Source organism: Dendrobium catenatum, unplaced genomic scaffold (genome assembly GCF_001605985.2).
Source record: "Dendrobium catenatum unplaced genomic scaffold, ASM160598v2 fragScaff_scaffold_989, whole genome shotgun sequence".
Taxonomy (NCBI): Eukaryota; Viridiplantae; Streptophyta; class Magnoliopsida; order Asparagales; family Orchidaceae; genus Dendrobium; species Dendrobium catenatum.
In genome coordinates this window covers 1,521,626-1,538,507 of record NW_021319451.1, presented here as the reverse complement: position 1 = coordinate 1,538,507, position 16,882 = coordinate 1,521,626, and the positions used below count along the sequence as shown (strand labels likewise).

Sequence of the window (16,882 nt, the reverse complement as noted above, 5' to 3'; positions counted from 1 at the left end):
CAAATATAATTCCTCATTGTTTTTTAGACTTGGGCAATGATACATCTAATCAACATCTCTATGAACATTCCTGCAACATTTAGCAATTATGAAATTTTGTTTAGTTTCTTTATGATCTTCACCTTAAAATTTTCATGTCTATTTGTATTTTCTTTCGTTGCTTTTATTTTTAAATTGTGATCATAATCTCTTGGGCTTCTGGAAATGCAGATGCTCGGTTTCTTTTCTGCTGGTGTTGTTCTTAATCAGTTTGGTTTATTCAGAAACCTTACGGATGTTAAGGTTCTCTCTGAGTGGGGAATTCTTTTTCTGGTACTTTAAAATCTTTACTTCGCAGTTTTTTTTATTTTCAAAATCTTCTGATTTTGATCCTTATTGTAAGCTTTATCATATTTTATCTAAAATTTAATATTCCTTTGCGTTGGCCAAAATACTTGTTTATAGTTGACTTTTTTCCGTAGGAAACATGATTAAATATCTGTTATAAAGTTTATTGTTGAACATTGCACCTGAACTCCACTTCTTGCCTTGGATTTACTATCTTTGTCAGCTTCAGATCAGCTTAATAGTCCTTCAGAAATGCAAAACAAATAAAAACAATAAAATATTCCTGCTTAGAGATATGTTTCTAATGATTCATTTACTAACAAGTATATTATTCTCTAAGTTATGGCTTTCCGTTTACTTTGAGAAAGATTATAATTGACTCAAGAAAGCTTGGAATTCTCATTAAAATGATTATATGCAAATTATTTGAACCATTCCATAGTAGTGCTTAACTGCTTAGAAAAGTGATCTTAGTCCTGGCATCTAAGGGATTCACACAATATTAAAGTTCGGCACTATGCCAGCTTGTTATGCTTTTACATTCACGTTATGACTATAAAAGTAAAAAGCTCAGTCCCACCTAAAGTCATCATGTGACGATTACTATTATGATAGGAAATACTTGAGTTTGCTAGTAATCCTATCGGATTTACTTGAGTCCGCAAGTGACCATAGAAATAATTGATTCAAAACAGCGAGAAAAACAATAAAAACTGGACAAATCAATCTAGAAAAGATAGATTGCGATAGTGGAAGCAAAGCAAAGCAAAACTCAAAGCAAGATACAAGTGATCCTCAATTCGAGAGGAGGATCGTCTCTCCCAAATCTCTAGACAAGAGAGTCTAGAGCCCAAGTCGCCAAGAAACCCTAATTCCAATCAATCAAAACATAATATCCCCCTAATCCTGTCATGCTCTTTAATACAAAAGCTTTCCTAATCTAATTTCCCTCTCAAGCCCTAGCCGCCCCCTCCTTTTCAATTTGAATTCAATTTGGACAAGTAGGGCCCTCACTAGGGGCGGGGGACTCCAAGGGGGCGGATGGTTTCCGCCTCCTGTGGGCCGACTGGGCCGGTTCATCCTGAACTGACCTAACAATACTGCCCTCCCAAAGAATCACCTTGCCCTCAAAGTGAAAACTAGGAAATTGATGTTTCACCCTCTTGAATGGTTCCGACATGGCCTCGTAGTCAGGAAGGTTCTACCACTTGATCAACACTTTCTTAGTTTCATCTTCTTTATGGCGAACCCCCGTTAGCTCTAAAGGTTCCAGAACCACCTCTAAACCCTCAATAAGTGTCACCGGTAACTCGGAGCTGGCTATATAATCACCAATGACCCTTCTCAGTTGAGATACTTGAAAAACCAGATGTATAGTCCCCGTTGGTGGTAATTTTAGCCGATAAGCTACTACTCCGACCTTCTCCAACACTTCATAGGGCCCAAAGTACCTTGGAGCAAACTTTTCATTCCTCCTGTTAGCGACTGTCTTTTGTCTGTATGGTCGGAGCTTCAAGAATACCCTCTCCCTACTTCAAACTGGATGTCCTTCCGATGCACATGCCCATCAGACTGTTTCTTCATAATTTGTTGGGCCATCAACAAATGTTCCTTCAACTCCTCTAGTACTCAATCCCTCTCCTCCAAGTACTCCTCAACTATAGAAACTGAAGTACTTCTACTCCCAAAGTGTACCAAATGGGGAGGATCCCTTCTGTATAACACTTTGAATGGGGTCATCTGAGAAGCAGAATGAAAAGAGGTGTTGTGCTAGTACTCACCCCATAGCTTGGGTGTCTCCGACACAAAGCATCACAGGTAAATCTCCAAGCTCTTGTTGACTACTTCCGTTTGGCCATCCGTATGTGGGTGGTAAGCTGTGCTCCTCTTCAGAACGGTCCCCTGTAGCCTGAACAACTCCCTCCAAAAGTGGTTGAGGAACACCTTATCTCTATCTGATACTATCGCCTCAGGTACTTCATATAATCTGATCACCTCTTTGATGAAAGCTGACGCCACTGTCACTGCTGTGTAGGGGTATCGGAGGGGAATGAAATGTGCATACTTGCTCAACCTGTCCACCACCACTAAAATCATCGTGAAACCTTCTGAACGGGGAAACCCATCTATGAATTCTATGGATATCTCCCCCATACTCGTCCCGGTAGAGCCAACGACTGTAGTAGTCCTCTTGGTGACATAGCCAGGTATTTATTCATTTTACAAATCTCACATCTGACTATCATCTCCTCTACATCTTTATGCATCCCCTTCCAATACAGATCTGATGCTAGCCTCTTGTATGTCTTCTACACGCTTGAATGACCCCCAACAGCGCTTCCATGAAACTTCTGAAGTAAGTTTGGGATGTGGGTCGAGGTCCTGGGCATCACAAACCTCCTCTAATATATCAGTTTGCCCCCCTCCAATGAGTACCCTGGGTGGCTACCCTCTTCCTTCAAAAAATCTACCCTGATCTTCCCCAAATCCTCATCCCTCACACTTTCTTCTCTGATGGCCTCCCAATTAAGCATCAAAGGAACAAATAGTGCCAATGTCTGCAGCTCCCCCATACATCTGGACAAGGCATCTTCCGCCTTGTTCTCCACTCTTGGCCTGTACTGAATCTCAAAATCATACCCCAACAACTTGGATAGCCACCTCCGATGCTCCTCTGTCACCATCCGCGGTTCCAGCAGGCATTTCAAGCTCCATTGATCTGTCCTGACAATGAAATGCCTCCCAAGTAGGTTGAACCACCACTTTTGGATGGCCAAAATGATGGCCATTAACTCTCTCTCATAGACTGATTTCAGCTTGGCTCTAGCAGTGAACATCTGGCTGAAATAGGCAATGGGCCCGCTACACTACATAAGCACTGCACCCAGCCCGTATCCGGACGCATCTGTCTCCACTATGAAGATCTGAGTGAAATCTGGCAAAGCTAGGAACGATACCGTAGTCATAGCCTTATTCAAGCTCTCAAATTCTTTTAGCTGCCTCCCCCCATAGGAAATCGTCCTTCTTCAACTGCTTAGTGAGTGGCCATGCTATGGTGTTGTATCCCTTTACAAACCTTTTGTAGTAACCTGTCAGTCCTAGAAATTCTCTCAGCTCCTTCAAATTTTTAGGCACTGATCACTTTAGCATTGCCTCAATTTTGGACTGATATGTTGCACCCCTTCTTTTGATACAACATGGCCCAAGTGCTCTACACTGGTTTATGCGAAGCAATACTTCTTCAAGTTGGCCCTGACTGGTGCTTCTGCAGCACCTCTAACACCATTTTTAAATGCTCCTCTTCTGTCCTGCTGTAGACTAGAATGTCGTCAAAGAATATGATGCAAGCAAACTAGAGATAAAAGACACGTTGGAGAACACTGGGACAAAATATAAACCAAACTCGATTCACTATAGCTTACAAACAAACAAACAAACGTTCGAAGAAACAAAAGTTAAATCAAACAAAATAAAAGAAGAACATAAAAATGCTATCCTCAATATAACCATCTATCGGTTTCCTCACATGCAACGAGAGTAGGAAAATATAATAAAATTGTGCTTAGGCTTACTAACCAAGAGTCCACCACTGCAAATGAGTCCAACGTCCTACCAAACTCCTCCGGCAAATGTCTCCAAATTTCAGCCAACATACAACTTCCAAAGCTCAATGAGAAGGATACAGATGAAGTGGAACTTGCGTAGAGAAGAAGAGATTAGAAGTCAAGACAAATTAGAGAGGAGGAAAGGGGGAGTGGAACAAGATCTCAAGCTTTTCTATGGAGAAACCCTCATGTTTTTGTAGATATTCTACTCAGCTTTTCAACAACATTTTCCATCCCAAAACAACTTATTTTATAGGAAAAAGAAGGAAGATAAACAGCCATAGCACCTCCAACCAAATCCAATAAGAATTGGGGAAATGAAAAACCAAAAGACACCAACAGCCAACAGGAATTTTAGCACAGAAAACAGGGAAGCAACCCACGGAAAACCCCACTAGCAGCCACGGGAAACCAGCCAGCAAGGGACCCGAAGAGCCAGCACAAGAGACAAGGCAACGGTTCATGGGAAAAGCAGCCAGGAGGGGAAAACCGAGAGGGAGGACAACGGGAACAGCAACAACCAACAGAAACCGAAGAGACAAAGGGAAGGGAAGAGACACAAGTCCACTCCAACATAAAGATCTTGTAATAATAGCATACCTTTTTGAATTAATGTGTTAGAAAGTGCATTTATTCTCCAATCATTGAGCTAAACTTCAGCTCAAGCATTTATGAGCTAACACCAAGTGGAATCCACTTTTATGAGCTCATCACCAAGTAGCCATGGTCCACCCGAAAACAACAAACAACTCCAAATTGATAACGGCAAGTAGCCCAAGGACAAAATGGACCCAAGAGCAAGCAAACCCAAGGATTGCCATGCCTAAGCACCTTCCTACCATGATCATTGGAAGCCCAACCATCATAGGATAGCTTAAAAAACATAAAACACAACTAATATTGTTCAAAATACATTAAAACAAAAATAAGCTAAAAATATGAATGCATTAATTCCCCCCTGTTGGGAAAATCTTATCTCCTGATGAGAAAGCTTCCACAACTCTTTTATAAAGCTCCGGATGATGCTTTTCAAGCTCTTTTGCATCCATCCAAGTACAGTCTGTCAAAGGACGATTTTTCCATTTAGCCAAGAACCTCTTGTGTTCACCATGCCAAGTTTTTGTAGTTTTGACATCCATAACATCTTCAACCTATTCATCATATCTTAAAATGATGGCGTGCTCCTGCTCCCTCTATGGTGGCAATCCCTGAGGTGGCTGAAACACCTCTTGGAACTGCTAAATCAGCGACTGTATGGAGAGGGGTATGTCCCCTCCCTCTTCCAATCTAACTCCCTCCAAACTGTGCAGCTCTACCAAATATCCTGCGTCTGCCAACTGTATATCCTTCACCATAGTTTTAAGAGAAACCATGGATTTAGAGAACCCTGCATCTCCCTTAATCACCACCTTCTTTCCATCTACCATCAACTCCATCGTGAGTGCTCCCCAATTCACTTTGGTTTCTCCCTCCCAAAGTATGCAGCCATTTCATCCCCAGGATGACATCTGTACTCCCAAACTTAAGTGAAAGAAAATCCTTCTTCACCTGAATCCCATGAATAGTCAGTAGCACTCTTTAAATCCCCTGGCCTTTCTCCACTTTCCCTGTACCGATTATTACCCTGTAATAATTGGTATCCACCAATCTCACTCCCATTTGGTCGACGACCTGAGTGAAAATGAAATTGTGAGTAGCACCACTCTCAATCAGCACCACCACATCTCTATCCTCTATCTCCCCCTTCACCTTCATGGTATGATTCGTAGTGAATCCTATAACTGAGTTCAGGGAAACCTCAGCTAGATCCAAATGCAGCTTCTCCTCCATCTCCTCCTCTGTCTCCTCCTCACCTCCCTCCTCAATTTACTCATCATCACAGACGGTGAGAACCCGAAGAGTTCGGTCCTTGCACTAATGCCCTGGCGTATACTTTTCATCGCACATGAAGCGCAACCCCTCAGCCCTCTTCTCATGTATCTCTTTTTCTGTAAGTCGCTTGAAATTTTTCCCACTTCCTCCTACTGTCTTCTCCTTGGTGGCCTATCGACTCCCTCCTATTGCAGGACCTTTAGGTGCTGGATGGGTGGTCGTCATCCTGTAAGTGCCCCCCGTCCTGTTACTCCTAGCTCCCCCCTCTAGATTTCTCTGATTTTTAACCAGTTGGGCCAACTTCATGGCCTCCCCCAAGTCTCGAGGCATCAGAACCTTCACTGCTACTCGGATCTCCGCCTTCAACCCCTTCATGAAATTCTCCTCCAATATCGTATCTGATAATCGGTCCACCCTGCTGGCTAGGTGCTCAAATTTCTCCCGGTAGTCTGCTACTGATCTCTCCTGGGTCAGAGCAAAGAACTACTCATAGAAATCTCCTCTCAGGTCGGTTTGAAAGCATTCTATTATGCAGTCCTTGAATTCACTCCAGTTCCTGATAGGTCTCCTCTGGTCTCTCCACTAATACCATGACAAAGCTTTTCCTTCCAAGCACAAGCTTGCCGTTGTCAGCTTCTCCTCCTCCATCAGCCCATTGACGGAGAAGTATCGCTCCACCTTATAAATCCACCTATGCGCATCTTCTCCTTCAAATATGAGCATGTTTAGCTTCCTAACCTTCTGATCGCCACTATTCCCCCTTATTCTTCCATAGCTTCTCCTCTCCCAAACAGTAGGCCCTCCCCACGTCTCCCGGTCTTCCCTTGCCCTGCCATAGCCCAAACGCCCTTCAAATTCCTCCCTTTTTTCTTTAAAATCAGTACGTCGGTGGCCATAGTATCCCTCATGGCGTTCCCCATATTCACCTTCTCTTTCTTCCCTCTAGACAGGCTCCAGATGTGGTCTTCTTCTTTCTCTTTCCATGATTTTCACCTCATTTTCCTCCTTACAGATTTCAGAATTCGTGCTTTTCCCTTCCACACCTTTCTCCATGGAAGCCGCCATTTGGTTTTGGATTTTCAACATTTTCTTCATCATGTCCCAGAGATCAGCTACTTGTTCTTCCATGTAGAAAATCCTTTCCTCCACCGTTGTCTCGATTTGATTCATCTCCCCTTCAAGCCTTTCTTCCAAAGCATCCACCTTCTTGGCCCCCATCACTATCCGGAGTTTGTAGATTCATAAAATCTGAATTTGAGACTAAAAAAACAGCAACTTCCCTCTTTTTCGGACCAAAAACCACTGTTGGAATTTACCGAAATCAGCCCTCCACCGGTCCAAAGACTTGCTTTGATATCAATTTGATAGGAAATACTTGAGTTTGCAAGTAATCCTATCGGATTTACTTGAGTTCGCAAGTAATCCTATAAATTTGCTTGAGTCCGCAAGCAACCCTAGCAATAATTGGTTCAAAACAACTTAAAAACAAGAAAAACTAGGCAAATCAATCTTGAAAATATAGATTGCGATAGTGGAAACAAAGCAATACAAAACTCAAAGCAAGATACAATTGATCCTCAATTTGAGAGGAGGATCATCTCTCCCAAATCTCTAGACAAGAGAGTCTAGAGCCCAAGTCGCCAAGAAACCCTAATTTTAATCAATCAAAACATAATCTCCCCCTAATCCTCTCATGCTCTTTAATATAAAAGCTTGCCTAATCTAATTTCCCTCCCAAGCCCTAGCCGCCCCCCTCCTTTTCAATTTGAATTCGATTTGGACAAGTGGGGCCCTCACTAGGGGCAGGGGACTCCAAGGGGGTGGATGGTTTCCGCCTCCTGTGATACAGCTGAGGGCCAGCTAGGCCGGTTCAGCCTGAACCGGCCTAACATACTCATGATGAACAAAGCTTAAAAAACCTATACTCAAGTCAAAAACATTTTTCAAACTGAGAAAAAAAATCCATAATAGTCCTTCAACTATTAATAATTGTGCATTTTCTTAAAAAAAAAACTATTATTAAGTGCTTAGTTTAGAATCATGGTTTCGTACTGCCCCAATTTAATAAAATCCAATTTGGTTCTAGGGTTGAAAATGATACTTAAAGTTAACACCAAGGTTAAATGTAAGGTATTTAAGTAGTGCAAGTGTATGTGATATTACATTTCATATGTTACTTTATTTTGTCATTTAATAAATTATAATAAATATAAAAATCTGAATAAAATTTAACAAAATAAAAATAGTACAAAAATATTGTTTGTTAAGCAAAATCTAAATGGAAGCTCATTTAAAATTCCAAAAATCCTTGATACAAAAAAAATATTGTCACGAAACATCAAAATTCTTATTAGAGAAAGGATGTCATTTGTTAGTTGTTATAGAACACCAAAACTCTTGTTGAAGAAAAAGGTCCGCTAATGATGCTTTCTAAATTGTTTAAACAAAAGCTAATACAAAAATTTCACTGTCTACGATATCTTCCATGCTTCATCCACCTATCCTTCTTTCTTTTGGATTTATTGATATGTTAACAAACAAAATGTCACATTAATATTAAGGAAAATTGGATGGCATAGTTTGTAAATCTTTATTCAGTAACTTTCTAATAATCTTTTTTTGAACCGTCGTTGTGTGTACACGTTTAATATTGGTGCTATCGATGAGCTAAAATATCGATCAAGTTATTTTGACTAAATCGAAGAAGCAAAATAAAATAAAAGAAAAATGTTGCGTATTTGCCCTTTTATAATCAAGAATGAATGCAAATCATCCTGTGATACTTCATTATATTATAGGTCTCTTGAACTTTAAGTGTTTGTCGGCTTCAAAAAGTTGCACCCTAGCCTCCGTGCTTTTTTTTAGGAGAGTTTTAATGAGTTATGTTCTGGGTCAAATTTCCAAAAGCATGTTAATTTTTAGATATGACACTACCCAAATATTAGCTATCATTTTGTAAGGACTTTATACTTTGATTCCGGATTTCCCATAGGCATAAGCTCCTATGATTAATTACCCTTCTCGCTAATGAGATAAAACTTTTAATTAAGGATAGTTATTAAATAGACATTAAGTACCTTGTGTATAATAGTTGTAATTTTTAGATTATGATTTTTTGAAATTGAAATTTATCACAATACACTTAAAGCAGATAGTGGCGAGAATGATGATGAACCCGATCAAGATCCCATGGTTTTACTATCCTAGGTTGTCATGGTTCCTAGTTCTCTTAGTTAGAGGAGTTAGTCGACCAAATCTGACCAAAGGATCATTGTCGGCAACCATGAGTTGTCTCGTCCAAAAGTACCCTGTAGACATCAGATGGATGTATTGCTTAATGGGACAAACTTAAGTCAAACTTAATTAACAGAGGGCTATGTAGCTTATCAAGTATAACATGAACAAATGATCTTTATCAACAACCATAGATTGATTCATCTAAGGACACCTTGTGGATATGGGGTGGATGTGTTGCCTAAGGGGACAAACTTGAGTCAACCATATGTAACAGAGGGCTATATGTTATATCAAGTATACTCTATGATTTATTATTCAAGAATTTAGAGCCATTAGGGAATATATAGGCTCTAGTGGTGACCGTGATATATGGTGCCATTTTGGGGCATAACTACCAATTAGAGGACCCAAAATATAATCATTTATTTGTGATGTCATTTGACGGCAAAACTAACGGTTAGAGGACATGTGCCACATTCTTACTGTCATGAGAGTATTTGAGAATGAATCATAGTGATGTTATTGGTTGGACATTTGTTCTTTGAGAGCTGAAGTTATTCTCAGATTTATTCTCCTTAACAAACTATTGGAGAGAGTAGGTGTATTTTGCTTTAAGTGTTTAGTGATACATTTCTTTTTAAATCTTTAAATTTTGGTAGATATTGATTTTTTTTAATTCAAAAGCTAAGCCCCTAATAATCAATTTTGGAACTTTTTTTTGCATTTTTGAAAATTAATTAGTCCCCTTTGATTGAGATTTATGTCAGCACAGTTATCATCTATGATGCACCGACACTTCTCCTCAAAGAGGCGTGCAGTGTCCGACACCGTGTCCGACACGACACTCGTCCAACACCTCCGATACGTGTCGGACACGCCAAAAACTGTCTCCGATTAAAAAATATTAAATGCAAATTGGACACGCGTGTCCGACATGCGTATCTTAAATATTTTATGAATTTTTTTAAATATAATTTCTTATATTTTGCGGGATTTAAACTAAATTTCTTATTTCCTATCCACAACACCAAATCAACGTCCTCACTTAATTCCCAGTCATCGAATATTCTCATTTTCATTTCTTTTTTACAGTGAAGATATTTACATCTCCTCTCTCGGTGACTGATAAATGGCATCGACGCCTGCCTGACCTTGACGCCTGAAATATTAATTATTGTTTTTGAAACTTACCAAAAAAAAGCTAATGTACATGCTCGGTACCGCTATGTATCGCTAGGTATTGCTCGGTACCGCTCAGTACATGCTCGGTACCGCTAGGTTCAAGCTCGGTACCACTAGGTACATGCTCGGTACCGCTCGGTACATGCTCGGTACCGCTCGGTACATGCTCGGTATCTTTCTATACAAATAACTTACGAACTTTAAAAATAAAGAACTTCAATTATCATCCTCTTCTTGTTGTGAGAAAAATTGGAGCACATACTCATTTATTCAATCAATGAAGAGGAATAAAATAACTCCACAACGAGCTGAAGATTTAGTTTATGTGCATACAAATCTTTGTCTTCTATCAAGGAAAACCCCACTTTATATGACATGTGATAACAAGATGTGGGATGTTGCTGGAGATGGATTCGAGTGTCTTGATGATATGAGATTATTGGAGGTTGCAAATCTTTCTCTAGATGAACCAGAGTTAGAAGAAATGATATTCAATGATGATGATATTGAAGGCCAAAGATCAACCTCTGAATCTAATTCTATCATTCCCTCTATTGAGTAGTTGGACCTTCATGTTGTACTAAATGATTTTTTGCTTATATTTTGTGGTTGTACTAGACATTTTGTACTAAACATCTTTATGTTATAAGCTAAACAAGTTATCATGAAATTGATTTATTATTGATTGTCATTTTTAATATAATGTCACCTTAATTTATATATATTATATTAAAAAATTATTCTGCCGTATCCACGCCGCACCCGTGTCTTATATTTTTAAAAAATGCCGTGTCCCGTGTCCGTGTCGTGTCCGTGTCGACGTGTCCGTGTCGGTGCATCATAGGTTATCATCGGGGTCTTAAATAATTTTATTTTTGTCAACCTTGTCAACTCTTTGCTTGCCTACAGATGATCGAGTTCAAGTGTCAACGTCCTGAATTATTATGCTTGTGTTGAACTCGTTAGTTTGCATTTTATAATAAAATTTCTTTGTAATACGCATTGGAGGCCTTATGTTAGCGTAAAAACTAATTACTTTCTTGAATTTTGCGGCTCTATATTTTTTTATTAATTAAATTATCATCAATTCCAACCATTTAAGGATGATTGAACTTGAGATTTTGAGTTTATATTTAACTTGTGTAACATTCTTGAAAGTTAGTTTTAGGAGTTTGATATGTCAGTCATAGTACATGCGAGTAATTTAATTTAAAAATAGAATTTTTAGTTTAGCTCACTTTTAACTGCACGTTGTAGTCTCAAACGATGGATTTAAGTACTTGCATGTTTGCCAGAACACGTGTTAAGTTTATTTTTTTTAAATGATGTGTGCACTTTTTAGTGCATTTGCATGATGCACCTGCATGCTTTCGGTGCACTTGCATGGTGCATATGCTTACTTTAATTGTGTTGTCACACTTTTTTGTGCATTCGCTTGATGCACTTTCATGCATTTCACTGTATTTGCATAGTATGTTTACACACTTTTCAGAGAAAGAAATTTAAATTTTTTATAATTTTTCTGTTCATCTAGCATTGTCAAACATCATGTTTGCGTATTCATCAAGCTCATCGTAGCCATGTGAACATTTCATTTTTAAAAGAGATTTGAAAAATTGGTTGTGAACTTTTATTGCATTTATGCTCATCAATGCACTTGCACAACATATTTGCATATTCCACGGTGCAGTTGTACAATGTACTTGTATCTTATGTGATGCACTTGCGTGACGCATCTGCACGAATCTTTGCACTTATGTGATTCGTTTGCATACTTGCACAGTAGCACACTTGTGAACTCTTCATGTGCTTGTATAGTGCATTTGTATGACTTAGGTACACTTACACTATGTGTATGAGGGACTTTTAGGCAATCTTTTCTTTTGGTGATTTATTGTGTCCCATATTCTTTAATTGAAGTAGTCATGCAATCTGTGATGCGCAATAGTGTATGACTTTATTTCTTTTAAAAATGTATTTGTTCATGGGGTGTACGCATTCCCTCTTTTTCTTTAATAGTGAGCGTGTAGATTGCTTAGGACACTCGTGCACCAATGACTTGTAATAGGTTAGCTCTTTTTATTTTATTCAAGGATATTCACGTGAAACTAGGAGTGTTAATAAATAACTCGACTCATGAACCCAACCCAAAAAATTCAGGTTTGGGTTGACTTGTTTAATAAATAGGTCAAGTTCGTGTTGGGTTTTCTGACTCGCTAATTCAACGGGTTGGATTTGGCTTGACTCTCAAACTTGTTTTATACCAGAAAATGGTATGTTTAATATATTTTTTACTTACATTTTTTTTAAAGGTACTTCTTATTTTTTATAAAATATCTTAAACTTTATAGTTAATAAGTTATAATTTTTTTTTAACCAAAATAGGTTAACAAGTCGAGTTTTAGTCATTTGGGTTGCTGGGTTGCTAGGGAGTCGGGTTCAGGTTGTTGTTTTTGACCCATTATTAAACGGGTTTGGTTCGAGTTGAGAATCTGGTTGGATCGAAATCTGACTCGTCAACTTGTCTTAACACCCGTACGTGAAACAACTATTGGAGATATGTAAGGGTCCGAGGTGGTAGTCGTTCACGTGAATATGTTGTCGTGGGATAATACTCGTTATTTTACATTTTAGGTTAACTATTGCTTATATTTCAACACATTATTGCTTGCATTTTTATTCGTTTGAACATGTATCGACGATCCAGATGCAAGAACCACAAAATGACATTTTGACATTTTTTACATGTGTACCTTCTCTATTTTTATGTAATTGGATTTTAGTTTGGTGGGCCCTAAAAATAATTAATTTTCAGGTTATAAATAGGAAGACCCATTTGGTTTGTTTTTCATCAGAGTTTATTTCACCTTGTGTGTTCTTAAGGACTTTGTGTATGTGCGAGTGTTCTAGAAGTTAAGGGGAATTCCTGGTTTATGCTCGTTGGCAAGTTATCAAATTTGTTGTAAGTCCTTTATAAGTCCAGTTTTAATTCAGTCTTGCTCTCATTTTTGCAACTTATGTCTAATTTTGATTATTTTAATTTTTAAATCTTAACATATATTATATTATATTATATTAGCCAAATAATATGTTAAAAGTTGACATATTAACTTTCTATTGAACGATAAAGTAACAAATTAGGATACATATGAAATATAAATTGCACAAGAAATAAAATTACGTAAAATAGAATTAAAATATAAACATCATAAGGGTAAAACAACATTAAATATAGAAATTGTATAAAAATATCAAATAACATCATGTTCAGCTACAAATTTCTTCTTTCTCAGTTCTTTATTAATCCACATTTAATTTCATAAAGAAAGCTGAAATAGTATAACAACTTAGAAGTCATTTGCATTGTCATTACTGAGAGAGTTTTCATTTGAGTCATCGTCATAACGAATTGCTTTTTCTGCTGTCTCATCACATGTGGAGTCCAATGCCTCACATGCTGAAATAGTATGCTACGACGATGATAACTACGGAGGCTGCAACGAGCGGGAGGGCGAGGCACAATTGATAAGAAGTTGCTATGGCTCGGGTGCGTGAAAACGTGATTTGTCCGGGGCTTTAGTTTAGGATCTAGGGTGACTTTAAAATAAAATGTATATATAAATAGGGTGAGGCATATACATCACAAAAAAAGCTCAAGGCTAACGCCTTGAGATGTCTTTCGCTAGAATTACACTGGGGCACATGTCACATTTCATAATTTTAAATAATGATATATAATCCAATTTGTGTTCACAAGGTTATTTTAACGTCTGCTTGGGTCTCCTGTCAGTATAAATTTCGGTACCATCTCGATGTCTTCCTCGCTAAACAAGATGCGCATGATCAATGTTGTTAGATATTGCGACAGTAGTCTTTAATCCAACTAGCCCAGTATATGGGTCTTCAAGTATTTGTTTGCAATACATAGTTTTTACCCGCCACATCAAGAAAGACACATATAGGTATTTAAATTTATCTTACCGTGCTAAGAAAAATGAACACGAGACTCACCCGTTACATCGCGAGCGTCTTTTACAAGTTACTCCCACCAACTAAGAAAAGCATGCACGGGCTCCACTCGTCGTGCCAAATGCATCGCATTCGGAATTTTAGAGTTACAAGGGGTCACAAACATTATACCTTTTGGTGTGCGGTGGAGAGGACGATATCGGCGAGACAACAAGGCGATGCTACGCATGAATTTTTTTATTTTACTTTTTTTTTTTTGCTTTTCTTCTCTTTTAGGGTGTAGCTTCTTCTCTCCTTTTAGAGACAGAGAGATGGAGGGAGGATTTAGAAAGAGAGTGAAATTTATTTTCTCTCTCTATAGATAAAGAGAGAGTGGTAGTGTGAGAGAGGAGTGGAGAGAGAGAGTTAGAGAGGTATTTCTTTCTCTATTTAGAGAGAGAGAGAGAGAGAATGACTTTCTTTCTCTGATTTTAGAGAAAAAAAGAGAGAGGAGAGGAGAGAGATATATGGATATTGGTGTAGAGAGAGTTAGTGAGGTAGGGAGAGAGATGTCTACTTCCTCTCTCTGTATTTTTTAATAGAGAGAAAGAGAATGGAGGAGAATGATGGTTTGAGAGGGGGAGAGTGAGGTGGAGAGGGCATGATTAAGGGTGTCAAAACGGGTCGACGGATCGGGTTCAGGTCAAACCCGAGTTGACTCGAGTCTAAACTGGTCAACCTGAACCTGGCCCGTTTTTACAAACGGGAGCTTTTTCAACCCGGACCCGACCTGCTCAGGTTGCCGAGCTGACCCGACCCGACCGGACCTGTGGACTCATTTGATTAAAAAATGGGCGCGTGTGTTTTCAAAAGGGAGCTTTTTCAACCCGGACCTGACCTGCTCAGGTTGCCGAGTTGACCCGACCCGACCCGACCTGTAGACTCATTTGATTAAAAAATGGGCGCGTGTGTTTTCAAAAGGCTTGTGCATATAGGCTATAGCTTAGTTGTTCATTTATTTCATTTTTTTTTTAATGCACATTTGCACATCATCAGGATTAATACATGGAAGAATGGTTCAAATTTCAGAAGGCTGAGAAGCTTGGGCGGCATAGGGAACCGAGAATGATCTCTCTCTCTCTCTCTACTTTTTATTCATATTTTTAAGAAGTTTCACCTGAAAGCTTGTGCTTCTTTTTCTCACTCTCTTTCTTCATCATTACCAAAGTACATAAATATCTTATGTAAATTAATCAAAAGATTATCAAATAAAAATGTATATGATTTAGAATTTCTTTTCAATTCCACTTGACTTCACGCTTAGGCAGCGGACGCGGGCCACCGCTGATTTGATGAAAATGAATGAAGGTAAAACTTTGGATAATTAATAAATATTTTCAATATGATTTTGAAAATTAACAAAATGTCAAATAATGAAAGAAAATGCATTTTAATAATAAAATTCAAGAATGATCATTATGTTCAAGCTTATGATAAATATAAAGTAACTAAACTTATGAATAATACAATAAAGTTGTCGAAAAGGTTGAACATAAAATTTGAAAAATCATGCTGATATTTTTGTTTATTCTAGAAGATCCATTATAGTTGCAGTTTAATGAAAAAAAAATAATAATAAAAATGATTTTTCCATTTTGATAGAAAGAACACTATATTTTTATTGGTCTTTACAATATCTTGATAATCAATTTAGAGAGGCCTCTCCCTCTCACTTAGAAGTCTCTATCTCACAAGAAGTTGTCTCCCTCTCTTAGTGGCCTCCCTCTCTCTTAGAGAAGTCTCTCTCTCTCTCTCTCTCTCTCTCTCTCTCTCATAAAAGTTATACTCTCTTATCTCTCTCTCTCTTTAAAGTCTCTCTATATCTCTCTTAGAAACTTCTCTCTCTCCCTTTTCGAAGCCTATCTTTTTTTTTTCTTAGCATTCCTCTCTCTTATATCTCTCTAGTAGAAGCCTCTCTTTCTTAGAATCCTCTCCTCTTAAAAGCCCAACTCTCTCCCTTACATCAAAAAATTAAATAAAAATGAGTAATTTTTGTGAGGACATTAAAAATTATCTATTCTGCGTCTAATTAGATCAGCAAATATCTTTATAAAAATTGATGGAATTAGATCAGTAGATTTTTTATTTTTTTAGATCAACATCAATAAATTTAACTTTTCATTTGAAGATAATGACAAAGAGCTAATTATGTGGGGAATGAACTATTATTATATAAAAAGATGATAGTCATCTCGTGTTTGTCATCGTGTTCAGGGATGCATGCGGCGAGAGTGACGATGATTCATAAATGTTTTCATGCAATTCATTGTGTGTGATGTTTCATTTATATAAAATTTTTGTCCATTATCAGGGCGTCATCTCTTGAAATGGACTACACGAGTGTGTCCGAAAATTCGAAACCGTTCTAACAAGCCAATCCGCATCCAAATCGGACTTTGTTTGACATGCGTCGAGGGATCTAATATATTTCATCATTTAAATATTATATATATATGGTATTGGGTTTTATTTTGGATTTTGGGTTAAGATTTAGGGTTTTGTAGTTTAGGATTTTATATGATTAAGGGTGGAGTGTAGTTTAGTACTTTTGGTGAGCTGCTTGATGATGAAAGTGACATTTCATCTCCAACATCCATGCTGGGCAACATGCCCTAATTGAAGGGTATTTTTGATATGTGGATCAAATATAA

The 16,882-nt window shown here is 38.1% G+C and overlaps 1 protein-coding gene across 1 annotated transcript in view; it reads left to right on the top strand.

Annotated features, from left to right (window-relative positions):
• Nucleotides 1-210: 210 nt before the first annotated feature.
• Nucleotides 211-16,882, top strand: part of LOC110112154 (K(+) efflux antiporter 3, chloroplastic) — a gene marked incomplete at its 5' end in the record, with an annotated part of 39,071 nt that continues 22,399 nt past the window's right edge. The window contains 1 exon segment of the mRNA XM_020844261.2: nucleotides 211-312. Within this exon segment, the coding sequence (XP_020699920.2) occupies nucleotides 211-312 (102 nt within the window).